General features: G+C 41.3%; 1 protein-coding gene across 1 annotated transcript; it reads right to left on the reverse strand.

Moving 5' to 3' along the window:
- Nucleotides 1–5,781: 5,781 nt before the first annotated feature.
- Nucleotides 5,782–18,475, reverse strand: GNG10 (G protein subunit gamma 10). Its single transcript, XM_026713415.2, has 3 exons — nt 18,234–18,475; nt 6,564–6,695; nt 5,782–5,962 (listed from the first exon to the last, which is right to left on the reverse strand). The coding sequence occupies exons 1-2, from the start codon at nt 18,312–18,314 to the stop codon at nt 6,570–6,572; spliced, it is 207 nt and encodes a 68-aa protein (XP_026569200.1). The 5' UTR covers nt 18,315–18,475; the 3' UTR covers nt 5,782–5,962; nt 6,564–6,569.
- Nucleotides 18,476–20,300: the final 1,825 nt, after the last annotated feature.

Below are 20,300 nucleotides of genomic sequence, written 5' to 3' on the forward strand. Positions count from 1 at the left end.
CCTATAGGAGCTTTAGAAAATAGCTTGACCCCTTCCTTCCTGTAGCAGCCCCTCAAATATTGGAACACTGCTAGCATGTCTCCCCTGGTCCTTCTCTTTACTAGACTAGCCAAGCCCAGTTCCTGCAACTGTTCTTCATATGTTTAAGTCTCCAGTTCCCTGATCATCCTTCTCTGTACTCTTTCCAGAGTCTCAACATCTTTTTTATAATGTGGTGACCAAAACTGGATGCAGTACTCCAGGTGTGGTCTTAATAAGGCTTTATAGAGTGATATTAGTACCTCACTTGATCTTGATTGTATCCCTCTGTTAATACAATTTAGGATTGCATTAGCTTTTTTGGCGGCGGCTGCACACTGCTGGCTCATAGTTAGCTGGTTGTCCACTAAGACTCCAAGATCCCTCTCACAGTTACTACTATTGTGCCTGGTTTCACCCAGTCTATATGTGTACTTTGGGTTTTTCTTGCCTAAGTGTAGAACTTTACTTTTCCCTACATTGAATTTCATTTTGTTAGATATGGCCCAGTGTTCGAGTCTGTCAAGATCCATCTGGATCTTCAGCCTATCTTCTTGGGTGTTAGCTATTCCTGCCAGCTGAGTATCATCTGCAAATTTGGTAAGTTCCCCTTCGATTCCCTCATCTAAGTCGTTAATGAAGATATTGAAGAGTACTGGGCCTAAGACGGAACTTGTGGCACCCCACTGCTTACTTCCCTCCATGTAGACTTAGACCCATTAAGGACTACTCATTGAGTACGGTTTGCCAGCCAGTTGCCAGTCCATCTAGTGGTGGTGCTATCTATTCCACCTTTTTTCTAGCTTACTAAGAAGTAGGTTGTGGTCTACTTTGTCAAACGCCTCGCTGAAATCTAAATATACTATGTTCACAGTATTTTGCTGGTCTATTAATTTAGTCACTGTGTTGAAGAATGAAATAAGGTTGGTTTGGCATGACCTGTTTTTAACAAACCCATGCTGACTTCTAGTTATTAGTTTACTTGTTTCTAGATGTTGGCAGGTCTGGTTTTTTATTATCTTTTCCAGTATCTTCCCGGGTATTGGTGTTAGGCTGATTGGTCTATAGTTTCCTGGGTCTGTTTTTTTTCCTTTTTTGAAGAAGGGAACCACGTCAGCTCTTTTCCAGTCCTCTGGTAGTTTCCCAGGTGCTCCAGGATTTTTGAAAGATATGGTGCAGCGGTTCTGAGATGACCTCTGCCAGCTCCTTAAAACTCTGGGATGTAATCCATCAGGCCCCGGTGATTTGTTTTCATCAAGATCAGACAGGTCTTCTCTTACTATTTTTTTGCTTATTTTAACTTTTGTTTCTGGTCTGTCTTTTACAGTTATGTTTTTGGTGGGTTGAGCTATAGTTCCTTGATTTGTACTTCAGCATTAGGCGTATACAGTAAGGGTCCATTGTATTGTCAGGGACTTTACACAACCTCTACATGGCTGGTTTTCTTTTCTTTGTTGCCTTCTGGGAGGAGGCTTCATGTTATCCAAAAGCAGAACAACTAGATTCTGTAACAGCTTTGTTCCATATAGTGTCAACCTTGTTAAGATAACAGATAATCAGAGTTGGAAGGGACATTATAAGTCATCTAGTCCGACCCCCTCACCCAAGCGGGAGACCTACACCACTTCTGACAAATGGCAGTCCAACCTCTTCTTGAAGGTCTCAAGTGATGGCGGTCCCACAACTTCCGAGGGCAAGCTGTTCCATTGGTTGATCCTTGCACTAGTTGGGATGAGGTGCTATTTCAGTGTGATTCTTCCTCCTCTAGTTCCTACTAAGCCTCCACCAAGATACGCTGCCCAGCCCAGCTTGTGTTCCTGGCAGTTGGATGAAAGTTCTGCTATAATAGCTGCCAATCTCCAGATCTCCCCTTCGCTTTCTTCTCTGTAGGTCTTTTGCTTTCACCTTTCCGGCTCTCGTCCTTCCGTTCTTTCTTAGCATTTGCTTTTGTAGGCTCAAAAGCCTGGGTGAAGCTTCCTCTGGACCTCGGCGCATCCTTGATAACACCAGTGGTTGGCTCAGTTAGCAAGGCAACTGGAACACCAGCTTGAATGCCTGTGAGTGCAGTTCTGAGGAAAGGGGGGGAACGATCATGGGAAGGGGGGAAGCTTGTCTGCATGAGTACAGCCATGTTTGAAAAGAGAAGGCATGACCCAACTTCCCTCCTTCACACACCCCTATTCTGTGAAAAGGTACAACTGGCACATCAAATGAAGCTGGGCAAAGGCCTCCCCTAGCCATATCTGCCACCCGCTCATCATTTTGTGAGCTCAGAAAGCCCCCCAAATTGTATGTTTCGCTTGCATTGGGAAGTGCAACCCCACCCAAGATCAGAATATTCCCGGATCCAAAGTGCCCAAACACCCCTAACCATCTGGTTCTGGTATGATTGAGTCAGTTCCTCCCCATCCAATCCCTACACATACTGAATCCCAACTTGGCAGATGATGTTCCCCAATGGTTTCATGTAGATGTTCCAAAGGAGGGGAGAGTTTTCTCTAGGATCCCCCCAATGGAGGGGCCTGGAGGATGATCACGCCCTGCCAACCGGGTAGAACCAGCCCTTGGAGAAAGGAAAACAACCACTGTAAAATGGAAGTCACAGACTAAAGCCAGTCTCCCTCTTTTTTATCATCTCCTTGTGGCTGTTGGCTGCCCTTCCTCTTGTTGCTTTTTAATTGCATTGAAGCTCTTCCCTATCCCCTTTGTGTCTCCAGATTACGCCTTGCAGGTGAAAACAGCCAGCATAGACGCTGCTCCAGGAGCAAGTCCATTTTGTGAGCATTCCTGCCATTTGTCTTAGGGCTCCAATTTCCAGTCTTAGTTCAGACGATGCACTAGAACATGATTACAGTGCAGGCTTCTATATGGTGATCAAGGTACTGCATGGTTTACACCATATGCTAAATCAAATGCAAACACGACCAGCAAAATACCACATGTATGTAGATGGGCTTTGTGGGCCACACCGGAAACAGCTATGGGAACTCATAAATCTGCCACAGGAAAGCATTCTTGATGGCACTGCTGTCATCAAGAAGTGCAATTATCTGTAGAGTTCACTGCCTAGGAGTGTGTGCATGTGCACATACACTTATTCTTTAAGCTGCAAATCACCAATTTCTAATAAATAAAGGGGAAATGGTAGGAATAGCCTTATTGATGCTATGGTAGACAGACCCAAATCCTAAAAAATGTTTTTAAAACTAAAACGTTTTTAAAACTAAAAAGTTTTTAAAACATTTATTATTTGTAACACTTGTGACCTGAAATCTAAAAATTACCTATCTGTACAATTTTTGCATCGCTCTTAAGTATTTTGAGCCGCTAATCTCAACAACATGGTATTTCAAGCAAGTTTCTTGGGTTGTTACTTTTTTTTCTTTCCACATTTTTTTCTCTTCTATTATCCTCTTTCCTTATGTTTATTGCATCAAATATTTTATATTGACTTCCTCTCAAGATACATATTGCAAGTTTTGAAAAGGCATCGCCAAAGCCTTTTCTTTTCTCAAATGTAATAGTACTATTGTCCAGTCCTGGGTTTGTTTGTTTTTTCATCCATGCAAATTAGTACAAATGTTGCAGGGGGAAAAAAAGTGCTGAAAATCATAGGACAGTGTAAAACAGCCATAAATGTGGGCTGGTTACCTTGCACCCAAAATGTGATCACATGACCATAGGGAGGGGAGCCATTGGAATTTTGAAACCAGGTTATAAGTAGCTCAGGGGAGGTCCATTATAACTTCTAATGGTCAGCAAGCAACCTGTCGCAAGTCGAGATCTATATGGAAGCTCCTTGTGGACTGGGAACAAGGTGTGTGACTGACATCAGCATCTATGGGCAGAATAGTAATTTCTTGGTGGGCTGTTCACTTATGTCATAAATGTATTGGAGGTAGCAGAGACGGACGTGATTTTTTTCTATTTTTCTAACATAGGTCAGATTCTTCAAAAAAGAAAATAATTAAATGTGTTTTCGTGCCACAAAAAATAAATAAATCCCAGTAATTTAGAAAAGATTATTTTTTAAAGCTTTTAATATATTAATACAAACCAAAAAAGAACTTTCTTTTTAAAAGTAAACAGCGTGTATAAAAGTGCTTGATAATTCAAAATCAAAGATACCGGATCCCACAAAAAAAAAAAAGGTGAATTGTTCCAGTAATATTGCAAATGCTAGGAAATTTTGCCTAAATTTAATGTATGTATTGTAGTGTTATTATCGGTGATTATTTGCCAAACAGGCATATTTTAAGGTTATAAACCTGTACTTGGAGAGTACAGGATTTGTCCCTCTCGGAAACAGAGTAATAGATTTTGTAATTTCAGCAGGAGACAACACCAGAAAAAAATGAAGCATCTTGATGCAGATATCCAGTATACATGGATTGATTCTTAGGCTTATTTTCACACTCTTTTAATACATGGCCAACACTTCTACATCAAGTGTTTTTCTCCTGTACTGCAACATCTTTTCATCAATGAGAGGGGAACAGTTAAAATAAATAAATAAAGGGTGGGGGAAAGGCCAATTTTCTTTTCCTTTCCTAAGGCCTGAAGACATTTGGCAGGGTTTAAATTCTTTGGAGTCTGTGGCACTGGAATGTCCCGAATAGCAAGCTTTTTCTTCAAGGTAACTATTTTATGTGAAAGCAGAGACAAAGATTAGATCTTCTGTAGTGAATATGCAGCCCCAAGGGCTTGTATGTACTAGACCAGGGGTGTCAAACTCAATTTCATTGAGGGCCACATCAGGGTTGTGTTTGACCTTGGGGGGCCAGGGTGGGCGTGGCCAGCATGATGTCACTCATGCCGGGGGTGAGTGCCTGTGGTAGCCCAAGTGCTCTGCCAGTGAAAACAGGATCCCAAGCTCTGTTTTCGGCTGGCACGGTCTCCTGCAACTCTCTGCCAGCGAAAACAGAGCTCTGTTTTTGCGGCAGAAGCACCATCGGCCAATCCTTCACTATTTCCAGGGCGGCCCTACGGGCCAGATCTAAGCACCCCACAGGCCAGATCTGGCCCCCGGGGCCTGAGTTTGACAGCCCTGTACTAAAGAATCAGGAGCCATGTGATTGGTAGACTTGGCCAAAGTTGATGAGTCCTATGCTAGAAGTTGGTGCATCTTCTCTCATTCTTCCTTCGTGGTCTCGGTGGACCAGGCTCATCGATCTCCCCTCCCTGCACCTTAATCTCACTGTACCATCCTCCCCCTTGCAGACTGGCACGAGGAATTGTTTATCAATTCTTGGCAGTTCCCAGTTCCATTTCACTGCAAATGGGCCACCGTGCCCAGCTTAAATGGGAAGATGGTTTATGACACGGTTCCTCTGGTACCTCTCAACCCTCCGAATACACTTCTTTCCTTCCTAACCCGCTGGAAAGCTGAACAGTAAGCTTATATTTCTGGGTAAAAATGGGATTTGGGCACTCAATAGTAAATGCCTCTAAATATGAATTTCATCTCCTTCATTTCAACCAACTAGAAGAGAGAAGCATTTTTCTTTTAGCAAACTGGGCATACTCCAACCAGTGCAAGGTATTTTTAAGAGAGTTTCACTGGTAGAAGTTCTATAATACTAACTAGGAGCTATAGTTTCCCTGTTGAATATATCATGTTGATTCAAAAAGTAACAAATGTGCGTAAAACCGTAGCCTTTCATTCAGGCACAACAGAAACACATCATTGGCATTGTCCTTTTCTAAATGTAAACATCTCCGAGGATTAAAGAAAGGGATATCGAATCAATTACAAAAGGAAAAGCTTTTCCTTATAAAATGCTTTATATTAGCAAAAGATTTTACCATTTTACTAAGACAGTCAGGCAGACTAATAAATATCTAAAGAAACTGTTTAAGCCCTACATAAAGAAACTGTTGGTCTGGAAAACAAGGAAGACCGCTGGGATTCTTCTTGTACTTGAGGACTTTCAGAAAACCTTCCCTGAAACACAGAGAGAGAGAAACATATTTTATTAAAAAGTGCTCTCCTTCAAGATTCCATAAATTAAACTACATTAGAGTAGCAAAATGTTAGTTATACATACTCTACTCCATATAATTCCTATGTAAAGGAGAGCAACTCAGCAGAAAAATAAGACACTCTGCACTCTCTTGTTATCCCTTTATATACAGGACAAAGAATATTTGGTTTTCTTCATCGTTATCTTCGGTCCCCAAGGACAGCTCTTTATTCCTGCTCACGTTTTTAGGAAAAAAAATCAAAAGGATGTAGCACGAAAGTCCCCAAATTTATGCAAATCAACTCCATAAATAACAAGAGCCATGGTGGTGCAGTGGTTAGAATGCAACATTTTCCAACTGCCAGCGGTTCAGCAGTTCACGTCTCACCGGCTCAAGGTTGACTCAGCCTTCCATCCTTCTGAGGTGGGTAAAATGAGGACCCAGATTGTAGGGGACAAAACGCGGACTCTGTAAACCGCTTAGAGAGGGTTGTAAAGCACTGTGAAGCGGTATATAAGCTCAGTGCTATTGCTATATTAGAGTGAGAGTGCGAGCACTATCTGACAAAGCCATGGACCTACCCGTCTTCAGAGCAATGCGCAGGATCTGGGCTCTCGAAATGGGTTGCTTCCAGCCGGAAGTCCGACAAGCAAAGCATCTTTGCAAGCGTTCTGCATACAATACTGCTGAAGCTCTGCAGCTGCCTGAGAGACCTGGGTAAGAGGAAGCACAAGAAAATGACAGGCAACTGCGGTGGGTTTTTTTTTTTTTTAGAGGTTGGCATGAGAGTCCTGGTGGACCAATATTCCCCCAAAATGAAGTAACTAGTATTATCTGAAGATTCAACAGCCATGACATGATTCCTTTTCTGTATTAGTAACTGGGCTGCTTCAGAATGGAAGGTGGAGACCCTCGAAGTAACTTAACACTAGCTAAGAAGTTCTAGTTGAACAATATAGCTGTAAAACTACATTGATTACTTTAAAAAAGGGACAGGCAACAATTGTAAGGCACGCAGAATGCTTTCTCTCTTAGCTGTGAAATTTTTCATGGTGGCAACATAGGAATAGGTTTAATAAACAAAATAATGGTATTTAATAAATGAATGTCTGTATGTAACTAGGCACAGGGATTCAATTAGAGAGGCAGTGAATGATCCATTACAAGACCAGAAGGATTAGGTTGGGGTGGGGGCAAATAGTCCTAAAGAAAATCGATCAATGTAGCTGCTGAGTATCAACACAGACTTGATGACACATAATCAATCAATCAATCAATCAATGCGGACTCTGGGTAGTACAGGATTGGGCTCAACACAAACGGGTCTATGGCAATTTGTTGTGGCCAACTCGCCACAGCCAACTCACCAGGGCCAACATGCCACAGCCACATTACAACAGCCAATTAGTTGCAGGACAACTCGACAAGGCCATTTCATCACGGGACAACTTGCTGCAGGACAAGAGTTACACTAATAACAAAGAAATGGTGTAATAGAATCATAAAAAAAGAATGAAACAGAATACAATGTGAATGACACAAATTAAAATAATTTTTACCATATTTATTTTAAATAATTGAATTGTTAAATTGTCCCACAGTGAGTTGTGCTGTGGTGAGTTGGCCATGGCGATTTGTTCCATGGCGAATTGACTGCAGAGAGTTGGTTGTACCAAGCTGGCCACAGTGAGTTGGTTGCAGCGAGTTGGCCACGGCAAGTTGTCCCATTCTGGCACAAAGATGGCTGAGAACTGATCTCCCCTCTATCAAATCAGTCCCCTTCCTGATCTATTCAGGTTTTTGATAATCATCCTGCTGACAGACAATCATAAAGAACCTTGAAGCCCTCCATATAATTTGTTTCCAACATGTTGCTAAGTTGAAAATAAATGAATAAAACACAGGCTTAGGCATCTTGTTTCTTTTGGAATGAAAAACCTTCAGCATTTGAATGCTTAAAAATAAGAAAGTTTAGTTTAGTTGACTTTATTGTCATTGAACCTCATACAACTAAATTAAATACCATCTTCAGTGTACATTATGATTATGAAAATAAAAACAAACACACATCCTTCACATTCTATACATTGAATTGAAAACCTCTGATACTGCATTAATACTGAACTGTATAGTGGAATTCAATTGAGTTACTGCCCTAGGATAGAAGCTATTTTTCAGCCTATTTGTCCTTGTTTTTATTATCCTGTACCATCTACCAGATGGTAATAGTTTTAAAAAAGGGTGCTCAAGATGAGATGGATCTTTGAGAATGTTTTGAAGAAAAAATATGAACTCTGCTTAAAAGTTCAGATATTAAAAAAAAAATCAGAAACATACCAAGCAAACTTTTAGGAGACTCTTACAAATCTAAGATACTACTACCAACTATGCCCTTCTGATATAATTATATTCATTATTTTAACTTTCCAGCAAGAAGGATTACAACTCTTAGTCTGCTCTATGTTAATCAGTTATGGCCTTACTGGTTTCATGACTATTCAAATAAGAATAAATGTCACCAGAATCCAAACACAAGGAACTAACCTGGCAATGTCAATCCTTCTACAGCCAGCACTGGGAAATGACAAGCTGGCTTGAAAACACTCTCGCAGATTTATTAAGGGATTGTACCATATTATGGTGTGGGGGGGAGAGTATCTGAATCACACACCAGGTGCAACTCGGGTGAGATCACCAAATAAATCTCTAAAACACACAACATCCGTCTATGGCTGGAGGGTGTGTTTGTTGGTTCGTCGAAATAATATTTTCACTTCATTTATCTAAAAGTGAACAATCCTAAATTATTTATTTACTTAGACAAAGTAAATAAAAGCAGTCTAAAATGCAAACTCCACCTGGAACAATGAAGGTGATGCCTACCTCACAGATAAATGTTTATGTGGCATGAAGGAAATATGCATATACTTGTGTCTGTGTCTGTATTTCAACCTTGCTCCACTTGAATTGATAACTATAATCGGCCAAAAAGACAGAGGGTAAACTTGTTTTTATGCAGGGATGTGACTGAAGAGATGGTAAAACACTGCAATGGGCAAGAATAAACGTTCTTCCATGGGACAGACAGGAGAATGCTTGCTACATCCTGGGCATACAAATCTTCTCCACCCAGGAACATAGGTCAGGCATGTTATGGGACTTTATTTCAACTCAGAACAAGCTATCTAAGGGCCGAGCAAAGGACAGATGGTATTCATAATATTTTAAATCGATGATAATGCTTATATAGCATGTATTTTTCACAGACTGCAGTACAAAACTCGGAAAGTCAAAAAACAAAACAAAACCCAGTAATAATATTTCAGGAGGCAAAGCTGCCCCTAGGTCCCCACAGCAATTAGACCAGCTTTCCATCTCAGGAAAGAATTTAATACACAACAGAGCACTTGCAACAAAGCTCTCAAAATTTAAACTGAACTTCTTCTGCAGAGCATATGTTGCAGTAATGATAAATCTGAGCACCACGTAAGTGTGGCTAATGACAGTAGCTCTGAAAATAATAATTGCAGCTGCAGTGCAGCTATGGCCATTACAAGTAGTGAAACACTAAATTGCATTTCAAAGTTTACAAGGCCTAATGGGAAATCCCTTGGCTGCTGATTCCAGGACTTCAAAGCTGGGAAGAATATATATATATTTTTAAAAGCCGAACACTGATCAATATTATACTTACTATATATAGGTAATCCTTATTGAATGGCCAACTTTTCAAAGTTACATTGGTGCTGAACAACAGGAACTTACAAGAGGTTCTCATAGTTGCAGCCGTTGCAGCTTCCCTAGTCACATACATGTGAATCAGCTTGCAATTACATCATAGCAATCTCATGATCGCCTTTTGTGACCTTCAATGCCAGCTTCCGACAAGCAAATCAATATGGAAGTCAGCAGGAGGTTGCAATCACATGACCATAGGACATTGCAACCAGATGGGCTTGTTGTAGTTGTTAGTTGTGAAGTCGTGCCCGACCCATCGCGACCCCATGGATGACGTTTCTCCAGGCTTTCCTGCCCTTCACCATCTCCCGGAGTCCATTTCAGCTCACACCTACTGCTTCAGTGACTCCATCCAGCCACCTCATTCTCTGTCGTCCCCTTTTTCTATTGCCCTTAATCTTTCATGCATGGGCTTACACATAAATAAATATGGAAATGAGTATTTTTTGTATATGCAGTATATAGCATTTACATACAGTAAATTTAAGTATATACATACATACATACATATTATTCAGCTTTGTTCGGGTATTTTCCCACATCATTATAGTTGTGCTTTTAAAGTTGTAGCAACCTTTTGGCAGAATCTCATCTGCCATCATCAGGCTTCTGTATTGTGTTCGTCTGTGAGTCATAACGGCTGTGAAAGCCTGACTCACAGACGAACACAATACATGAGCCTGATGATGGCAGATGAGATTCTGCCAAAACATTGCTACAACTTTAAAAGCACAATTATAATGACGTGGGAAAATATCCGAACAAAGCTGAATACCATACATGTAAGTACCCGCGAAAACTTAAGGAAACAAATATGTGTGTGTGTGTGTGTGTGTGTGTGTTTCCCCGAAAATAAAAGTCTTATTTTCTTGTAATACCTTTAAAAAAAAGTTCCATGACAAAGTTCCAAGCACCAACTTTCATAAAAATTATTCCATTACTTTCCCCCTAAGTTATTTATAAAAATAACTTCAGCTTCATTTGAGGCACAAACTCCCAGGACCATAGTTTTAATCTCATATAGCTTCTATCCAACAAATTTACCACATTCATCAGTTAATACAGATAATCCTCAACTTACAAAAAGGTTAATAACAGCACTGAAAAAAGGTAACTTATGACCATTTTTCACACTTATTAACCACTGCAGCATCCCTGTGGTCACAGGATCAGGATTGAGACACTTGGCAACGGACTCATATTTATGACAGTTGCAGTGACCCAGGGTCATGTGACTGCGACCTTCTGACAAGCCAGATTCACTTAACAACCATATTACTAAGTTAACAACTACAGTGATTCCCTTAACAGCTGAAGGTCATAAAATGAGACAAACATCACGTAACAGATGTTTTGCTTAGCAACATAAATTTTGGACTCAATTCTGGTTGTAAGTCAAGGATTACCTTTACAAGTTCTGAGTTTTGTTGAGGGTTAATACACAATATGGTGTTAATTTTCCAGGAGTGGCTGTGAGTAACAGATGTTCTGGAAAAGCTGACCTATGACTTATTGTCAAATAAGTAACCATTGGCCTTCCCCATGGCAGTAAGAGGCAAGAGCACACGGACTTTTGGGCTTGCTGAAACCAAAGAGGAAACTTTGCATCACCAGCATATAAAGTGGAATATCAGTTTCTGACAAAATGTTTGATTAAAAGAGAAATTAAGTTTATTCCCTCTGATACCAGAGGGAATAATGGTGACATGGTGAGAGCAAAGACACAGACTAGATACAATTGAGAAAGCAGAACTATTTTATGATCAATACTTTTAGAGAATACGAAGGTGAAAAGAGAAGAGAGATGGAAGAAATAAAACTGTGAGAAGAACCTGCAGAGAGGGAGGAGAGAGGCAACAAATCCCACCTCTGACTGGAGATTTTACAGTCTCCTTCTCCTGCCATGCCCACCAAGCCACTCACAGAACCGGCAGTAAAAAAAAATGGAATCCCACCATTGGTCTGACGGTTCAAGTTTTGAGAATGCCCAAGTTTAAATATTGTTTCCAAGCAGTAGACCTGACTCTATGCTTCTCGTTTCAGATTTCTTACACTTCTTGGTATTTGTTTCAACACTGTTATCTCCTTTCCTTTATATTTTAATGCTTTGTCTTTCACTGTAGTATCTCTGAATTACTCAGAACTTTTGCTACCAGATCTCCAGAACTGGTCAGAACCTGCTGAATACCACCTCTGCATCAGACTGGTACTTCGATACAAAAAATATCAAAGAAGCCAAAATATAAACCTTCTCCCCTATTTTTGGACACAGCATATCAGATAAAAGGTACCCTGATGAAACTTCGTGAAAAACATATCCCGTTGTTTTGTGGGGTTTCCTATTGAGCGGCAAAAGGCATCGATTGATAGAAACAGCAGTCTCCCAAGGCCAAGCTCCAGGGATCAAATCAAAGCTGCTTTTAAATCAATGAAGGGAACCCAGAGGATCTCCCATGGTTAATTGAAATCACGAGGGATAAAAAGCACCGAACATGCATCTACCATCCCTTCCTGAAACCGGTTTCCTCCTTCTTAATCAGTCTTCCATGTTAGCGAGAGGAAGGCTAAATGGAGATGTGCTACGATGTAGGGGGAAATGTGTAAACCTACAGAGAAGAATCTCCATCATTTCATACAAGTAATCCTCAACTTACAACCATTTATTTAACAATGGTTTATAAGTTATAATGGCCTGGGAAAAATGTTATTTGTGACCTATTCCTGACGTTATGCCTGTTGCATCAGCCCTACAATCAAGAGATTGCAATTCTGGATACTGGGCACCCATTCGCATTTATGACCGATGCAAGTGTCCTGCAGTCATGTGATTACATTTTGTGACCTTCCAAGCTAACAACTTCAACTAGGCAAGCCAGATTCACTTAATGACTGTGTGATTCACTTCATTATCACGGAAAGACGGTGGTAAAAATCAGACCTCGCCACATGATGATTCACTTAATGACCGCACTGCTTAGTGACCAAAATTCCGATCCCGATTGGGTCAGAAGTTGAGGACGACCCGTAGCCATTATGTTTATGGTACCGCCTCTGGAAAAAAGAAAAATGAAGCAAGGCACTAGAGAGCCAACGTTCTGGAAGGGCAATTTTGTAAACACTTTTTACGAAATTTCCTTACAGAAATCCAGCTGCCTGTTTCTGAAGTATGGACCCTGTTTAGAACGTATTTATTTGAATGTAATCAAAACGATGAGCAAAAGTCAAAACGCAAATGAAGAACGGGTTGCTCCAATTGCAGCCTATCTATCGATCTTCAGGCCTGTAATGCTTTGATGGCAAAAACCTTTGGTCTTTCATAACCATCATGGGAAAAGCTTCTGTATTATTTATGTTGCAATTTGCCACCCTAGAGAGATTGTTTCTTTGTTTCTTCAGCCTCATTAACCATGATGACATGAACTGAATTGAACTGACCTGGCACATTTTCCACAAAACCACCCATGAGGATGATTCAGTCGCCACCTCTCCTACAGCACAGGATAGATGGGTCTGCAAAAGCAGCAGCCATTTTAAAAAAAATTAAACAGATAGCAACGCCATGCAATCTAAAATCGGGAGTCCTATTCAAACAATTAAAAATTAATCTAACACCCAAAGGGATAGTTATAATCACACAATACTCCTGGGCCAGCTTTATATCAATTTTATCAATAAAGGAAAGAGGGTTACTATTCAACAGAACTGAATCAAAAGGTATGTTTCCATAGATGTCAAACTCATGTTGTCCTGGCGGCATCACGTGACGTATCGGGACTTTCCTTCCCCTTCGCTAAACGTTCCAAAGGCCAGTCTGACAGCCCTGCATGTTTCTGTGGCCTCTGAAGTGGGTCATCTGAAATCAAGGTGTATCAAAGAAGACTTCACCTTGGAATGAGTGGGAGATTCTCAGTATAGAGCACTGTTTCTCTATTACAGCAACTTTAACCTGTGTGGACTTCAACTACCAGAATTCCCCAGCCAGCATGTCGGCTAGAGAATTTAAGGAGTTCAAGTCCATACAGTGTAATGCTGCTGAGGTTCAAAATCTTTGATGTAATGGGATTTTCTTGCAGAAAGATAAAACTAGTAGAACCAGAATTTCTAAGTAAGGAGGTGGTGAGAAAGTGGTGTGTGTGTGTGTGTGTGTGTGTGTGTGTGTGTGTGTGTTAGAGAAGGTGGGGAGGAGAGAGAAGCAAACCTTTGCATCCCAGCTCCCGAACCGCATAGCCACTAGTTCGAATTTTTCTAGCACATATATTTACAGAATTACAAATGCTCCTAGACATAAAATCTGCAACACTGTTTAAATTTAAATTGGGTCACAGTGGGAGTAGAAGCCCTGTGCAGGGAAAGAGGTCAGGGTCAATGTGAGAGACTGCTCAAACTTGGGCCAAGCTCTTTGATTTTCTGTTTTACTTCTCTGGTTTTCGTGAGATGCCAAAGAGGTAAACACAGAGAAGATAAGTCTTCTTTCAAATTTGTTTTTGAGGTTTTTTTTTTTTAAAAAAAAATCTCCAATACATGTATAAAAGAATAAATCTGAACTGGAGAGGGTATGGAGAGTCCAGCACAAATCTTTAAAAATGGCATGTATCAATATTCTCAAGAGGCAAAACAATTACAAAGATCCTTTGTTATCCACCAATGATGGACTCTTTTGATATGTGCTAGGTGAAACCTACTTCACAGGGCTGTTGTAAGAACAAATATGTTTCAAAGAATAGAAATGTTCTGTTGTATTTCTATTTATTTATTTATTAAATTTGTTTGCCGCTTATCGCAGCCTGAGGTAATTCTGGGCAGGTTACCATGTTAAAAAACAATGAAACACTACAAAAACGACAAAAATACAAATTATCAGCTCTACATAAAAGACGGGGAGGACGGAAGGAGGATGAGCAGGGGAAGAGGTGGGATCTGTTATTAAACTATCAACCATCTCCTGTGTAACGCTCCGCCGTTAGAGCGCCAACTTAACTGGAACAGCCAGTTCTTCAAGCTCCTGCAGAAGGTCTGGACGATGGAAGCCAATCTCACTTGGTGGGGAGGGGTAGTAAGATGCTCCAAAGGGAAGGAGTGGATGGACAGCAGACAAGGCTCTTCTCCTGAATCCCAGAGAAACAGGTGGGATGGTCCAATACCACTGGGATGAAAAAGTTCCTCAGGTATTACTGTCATCCTTACCTCAGTTTCAATAAGCAAATGCCCTGCAGGGGTCTAGGCCAACTCGCCACAGCCAACTCATCATGGGACAACTAGCCGTGGGACAATTTGCTGTGGAACAAGAGTTATACTAATATCAAAGAAATGGTGGAATAGAATCATTAAAGAAAGGATGCAAAAGGAGGGACAAAATGAAACGTGAGTGACAAAAAGTAAAGTATTTTTTAAAAAATAATTAAATTCAATTGTTCAATTGTCCTGCGATGAGTGGGCGTTGGTGAGTTGTTCCACGGAGTTGGCTGTGGTGAGTTGGCCACACAAATTGGCTGTGGCAAGTTGGCCCATTCCACCCGAGAAGTAGAGTGAGTGCAGGCAAGGCCCTTCCCAATCTCAGAAACAGAATCTTTATTGCAGTCGGTGACATCCATCAAACACTCAAGATACATTAAAATGATATGGATTAGCTATGTAATTAGGTGAGCAGATTAACCAGTTGGACTGCTGTGCATATTACATATTATGTGCCAGAATTTGGCTACACTGAGAGACATTTGAATTTGAGAGCAATGACAGGATATTTAATCAGACGTGGAATTAACATATAATCATGGGCATAAAATGGATAGTATGGTAAGACATGTTTGATGATGTCTGTGGCTTCTTTTCACCCTGATATGGGCAGAGTTTGGATTCAAATGGAATCTGTTTATATTTTCCTTCCAAAACCTCTGATGGAAATGTGTTAAACCTGTCCTATCTCTACGTCATCCACTAACTGAAACAGGACCTACCAGGAGATGCATTCATTTTAGTTGAGTTTTTCCCACAGTGGGCAAGGCATATATAGATCACAGTACTGAAAGATCATTTATTAGAATGTCCTTCTCATTTTTATTTTAGAAACATCGGCATTTTCTAAAACAAAATGTCCATCAAAGTTATTGGATGCTTAATACATTTAATCTGTTTCTTCTTTGTCCCCCTCCCAATATAGCAAAGTTATTCCCTTATCATTTGGACAGTTGTCAACATCTGAGAGCAAACTTGTAGGGGGTCCAGTGAAGGAATCATTAAAGAAGAGAAAAGGAGGTGTGGGGAAATTTCTAGTATTTAAAGCAGGCTGCCTTGCAACAAAAACACAATGCAAGAGAAACCCCTTGAACATATTCATGGGAGCTGAAACCAAATAAAGCTATACAGTAATCATAAAAATGCTTACAAGCAGAGCATGAATCCCACTGAAAACAGTAAAATGCATTCTTAGCTACACAGTCATGCAAGATTTACATCTTTCCCTAAACTGACTGTGTCAGAATGCTGAATTAGCATGGGAATTCTGGGACACTGGAGGGCACCCAAAAACGTAACCTGAAAGGCTAAACAAACAAGTCATTTATGTACTGCTTGGATACATAAGTTTTGTACAAAAACTGGCTACACAAATTGGTTTTATATATACCTAACAAACAGTAGCCTCTAATTATCTAATTGTACCTAATCACCATGGCCTGGGATCCTAAACCATGTTTCAATTACAAAGTGTTTTGTTTATAGAGGATGCCCAGAGGAGCCAACCAGCAAAAAAAAAAAAAAACAGGGAAGGGTGGGGCAGATACAATAGCATAGCTTATAGGATCCTCTGCTACGCTTTGTCTTACTGGCAGAATTCCAAACCCAAAAAGGAGCAGAAGATGCTTCCATCAATTTTACTTAATATTCTACTCTTTTAAATGAACTGTCACACATGTGACAAGCTTCCCAAGAGCAGTTTGACAATTACTCCTCTTCCCTGGGCGTGTTCAAGTAGAAAATGGGTATAATTGGTTTTTTTTTGGGGGGGGGAGTGTTGCTTGAAATTAGATAATCGAATAAGAGTATTGAACTGTATAATTTCCATGACTTCCTTTAAATTCTCTGCTTCTATCCATTTATCAAAAGTGTCATTGGTGATTTCTTTTATTTTTATTAGCTTTTCATACTGAAGACCGGGTAAAGTCTGGACGTTGATTTTGTTGTTCACAATTTCTCCGTACTTCAGAATTACAAGAGATCTCCACATTTATGAAATGAAATATTGCTTTACCTAAACATGCCCATGATCACACATCAATAGAAAAGCTCCTTTCTACTAGTTATTCTTGGGAACTGAGGTATATTTCAAAAGCAGATTCTAAGAATCCACCAGGGGAAGAGGAGTGTATAAAACTCTGCTTTAACAGTAAATAAATGTTGACCCATTCAACACAGCTCAAAGAATGAGGTTGACTGAGGGTGGAGAATTGAGGAAAGTCCTTTGAAAAATATAGAATTTGTGGCAAAGGTCTCTTTTTGTTAATTGTATCCTCTCCATCCCGGAACAGGCAGCTGTGGGGGACTTTCTCTCTTATAAACAGTGTCACAAGTGCTTCTTACAGCCACAAATGGGGTTATCCTGCTTGAGCAGGGGGTTGGATTAGATGACCTCCAAGGTCCCTCCCAACTCTGTTATTCTATTCTATTCTATTCTATTCTATTCTATTCTATTCTAATCAAGCCCGGTTCATTTATTAAAAAAAACCCTCCCGCCCCTTTTTTTTACAACTCCATCGTACTCGAAACGCTCGATAGTACAGGATAATATCAAGATACTACAGGCTACGCCAACGATGGCCGATCCGTTGCATTTTATACCAGAAGTCACACCCTCTTCGTGACAAAAAGACGCCTTAAAAAGAAATACCCGAGGCTTTTTTTTACAACACACAAGAGTCCCTGAAAGAGATTGGTCGGAAAGCACCTGGACGCCGACCTCAAAAAGAAGCAGGAAAAGAGGGAAAGAGAAACGAACCTTAAGCCACCCCGTCACCATCCCAGCCAAGTCGGGGTGAAAAGAAAGGCAAGGCAACTAAACCCAGCCGCAATGGTGTCGTCGTCCCCCAACCCCCAAAAGGGGGGAGGACCAACCCTGCCCTTCGCACCAATCTAGCCATCGTCAGCCGACAATGGCCGATTTCTTGCCAGCGCCCATTCAAGACCACCCCCAAAAAAAACGTCAGCGGACCAAGATGAACCCGGAGACAAAGCAAAGCCCCAGATCCCAACTGCTACTCCGCGTCCGATCCAAGGCCCTCTCTCCCTCTCTCTACTCTCTCCCTTCCCGGCGCTTGATCGCTCCAAAGCTCCAGCGTCCGGCCTCGCGAAGTCGGCAAAGAAGACAAAGGCAGGCTTGTGATTGCCGCCAGCTCCGCTCGGGGCTGAGGAGAGGGGTGGGAAGAGAGAAGCGACCCCGGTCCCGCCTCGCCTCGCCCGAAAGCAAAGAGCGCCCCCCACCCTTTTTTTTCCCTCCCCCTTTCGGGGAAGGCGGCTCTCACCCTGATGCGTTCCACGCCGGCCTCGAGTTTCAGCTGCTCCACCAGGCGCTGCAGGGTGTTGACGCTGGAGCTGGAAGACATGCTGGCAACGAAGGAAGCGCTCTCTCGCTCTCTCTCCCGCTTGCTCTCTCTCTCTCCCGAGCGAATCCGCGCCCCCTTTCCCCACCTCCCCCCACAACTCACTCCCTCTCCGGTCCCGAGCCTGGACGTAAGCGAGCCTTCCCGTGGCAAGAACGGAGCGTAAAAAGGGGTGGAGGCAGCAGCACTCCAGCTTTACACACACACACACACACACCGCCCTTCCCCTCCCCAATCCCTCCGGGGAAAGAAATGGCGAGACGAGGTGGGTCGATTTGGCCGAGCGCAGCTGCTCAGGAAGGACAAATCGCTCCCGACCTCTTTGGATTTATCCTCTAAAAACTAATATCCTGCCCGCTCCTTTCCCCCCGCCCCCTGCCCCTCATCGCTACCTCAGCCTGTCTGCAGTACAGTACGAGCCGGGCCTTGGTGGTGGCTGTTGTTGTTTTGTTGTTGTTTTCTTAAAAATCTATTTTAAGAGGTTGCCACAAAGAAGAGGGAGGCCAGCTGTTCTCCAAAGCGCCTGAGGGCGGGACAAGAAGCAACCGATGGAAACTAATGAAAGAGAGAAGCAACCTAGAACTAAAGAGGAATTTCCTGACAGAACAATTAATCGGTGGAACAACTTGCCTCCAGAAGTTGTGGATGCTCCAACACTGGAGGCTTTTAAGAAAAGATTGGACAACCATTTGTCTGAAATGATATAGGTTTCCTGCCTGCCTGAGCAGGGGGGAGTAGTAGAAGACCTCCAAGGTCCTTTCCAATTTTTCTATTCTATTCTATTTTCTAATCTATTCTATATTCTATTCTGTCTTCTATTCTGTTCTATCTTCTATTCTATCTTCTGTCTTCTATTCTATCTTCTATTCTACTCTATTCTATTTTATGAAAACAATTCTCTGGGTTTCCAACCGCTGATAAATCCACCCAATTTGTTATTCATTACAAATTGGCTGGATTCGCATAGCAGGCTAAATCCTAAACCACGGCTTATGAGCTCAAAATGATTGGATTCAGCAGCAGCCTAAGCCAAAAGAACACAAATCACATTAATGTGTTAAGTGGGAGGAGGGGGAGAACCTGGCTGCTACCAAGATATGTATTAAGATTTAGTTTAATGTTCCACCAGTCTTGTATTCCAATTCAGCAATTAAGCTGCATAATCAAGGAGAAAAGCAACCTAGAACTAAGGAGAAATTTCCTGACAGAACAATCAGTCAGTGGAACGACTGGTTGTGAGTGCTCCATCACTGGAGGGTATTAAAAAGAGACTGGATAGCCATTTATCTGAAATGGTTGCTATCTGAGCAGGAGTTTGGATTCTAGAAGACCTTCAAAGTCCATTCCAATTCTGCTATTCTATTCTGTTAAGCCCCCATATGTACCTAAATACATTTAGTAGCAACTATGCTAAAAGTCCATAGACTCATATTTGGGTTCATGCATTATATGGTTTCATATTTGCACAGGATTCACTGGCAAAAATCACAGCTGATTAGATTTGTACGTGCTAAGCTTGAAACCATACATACTTACAAACAACAAACAACACTATGGCTTAATGCAAAGTTTCCATTTTGGATGGGGGGGAAGTGGAAAAAAAAAAAAGCAAAGTTCAAGCATTTAAAAAAACATTCTTTAAATATTCTGGATACCTGATATTTGAACTGATATGCCAGGTTATGATTTTGTTCACCTTAAAGACACAATTTTATTGTATGGATTCCTTTCCCTTAAGCAATCCTGCAACAGAACAAGACATTTCGGAAATAGTGATTGAAAGGTCTTTTGTTGCTACCTTGATGTGCTGTGCTAAAATGAAGACATCTGCTCTTGTAGCTGGTGTTCCTTGTAAAATTCCTCCTGCATTTTTTTTATGATGCTGATACCCTCCTCTAAATGTTCTTCATACCTCTAGTTATATTCATAACCGAATATCCAAGGTTTCTGACTTCCTTTCCAAGAAGCCTTCTTCGTAGTTATTGCTGC

Source organism: Pseudonaja textilis, chromosome 2, assembly GCF_049901715.1.
Source record: "Pseudonaja textilis isolate UNSWEBS1 chromosome 2, rPseTex1.2, whole genome shotgun sequence".
NCBI classification, from domain to species: domain Eukaryota; kingdom Metazoa; phylum Chordata; class Lepidosauria; order Squamata; family Elapidae; genus Pseudonaja; species Pseudonaja textilis.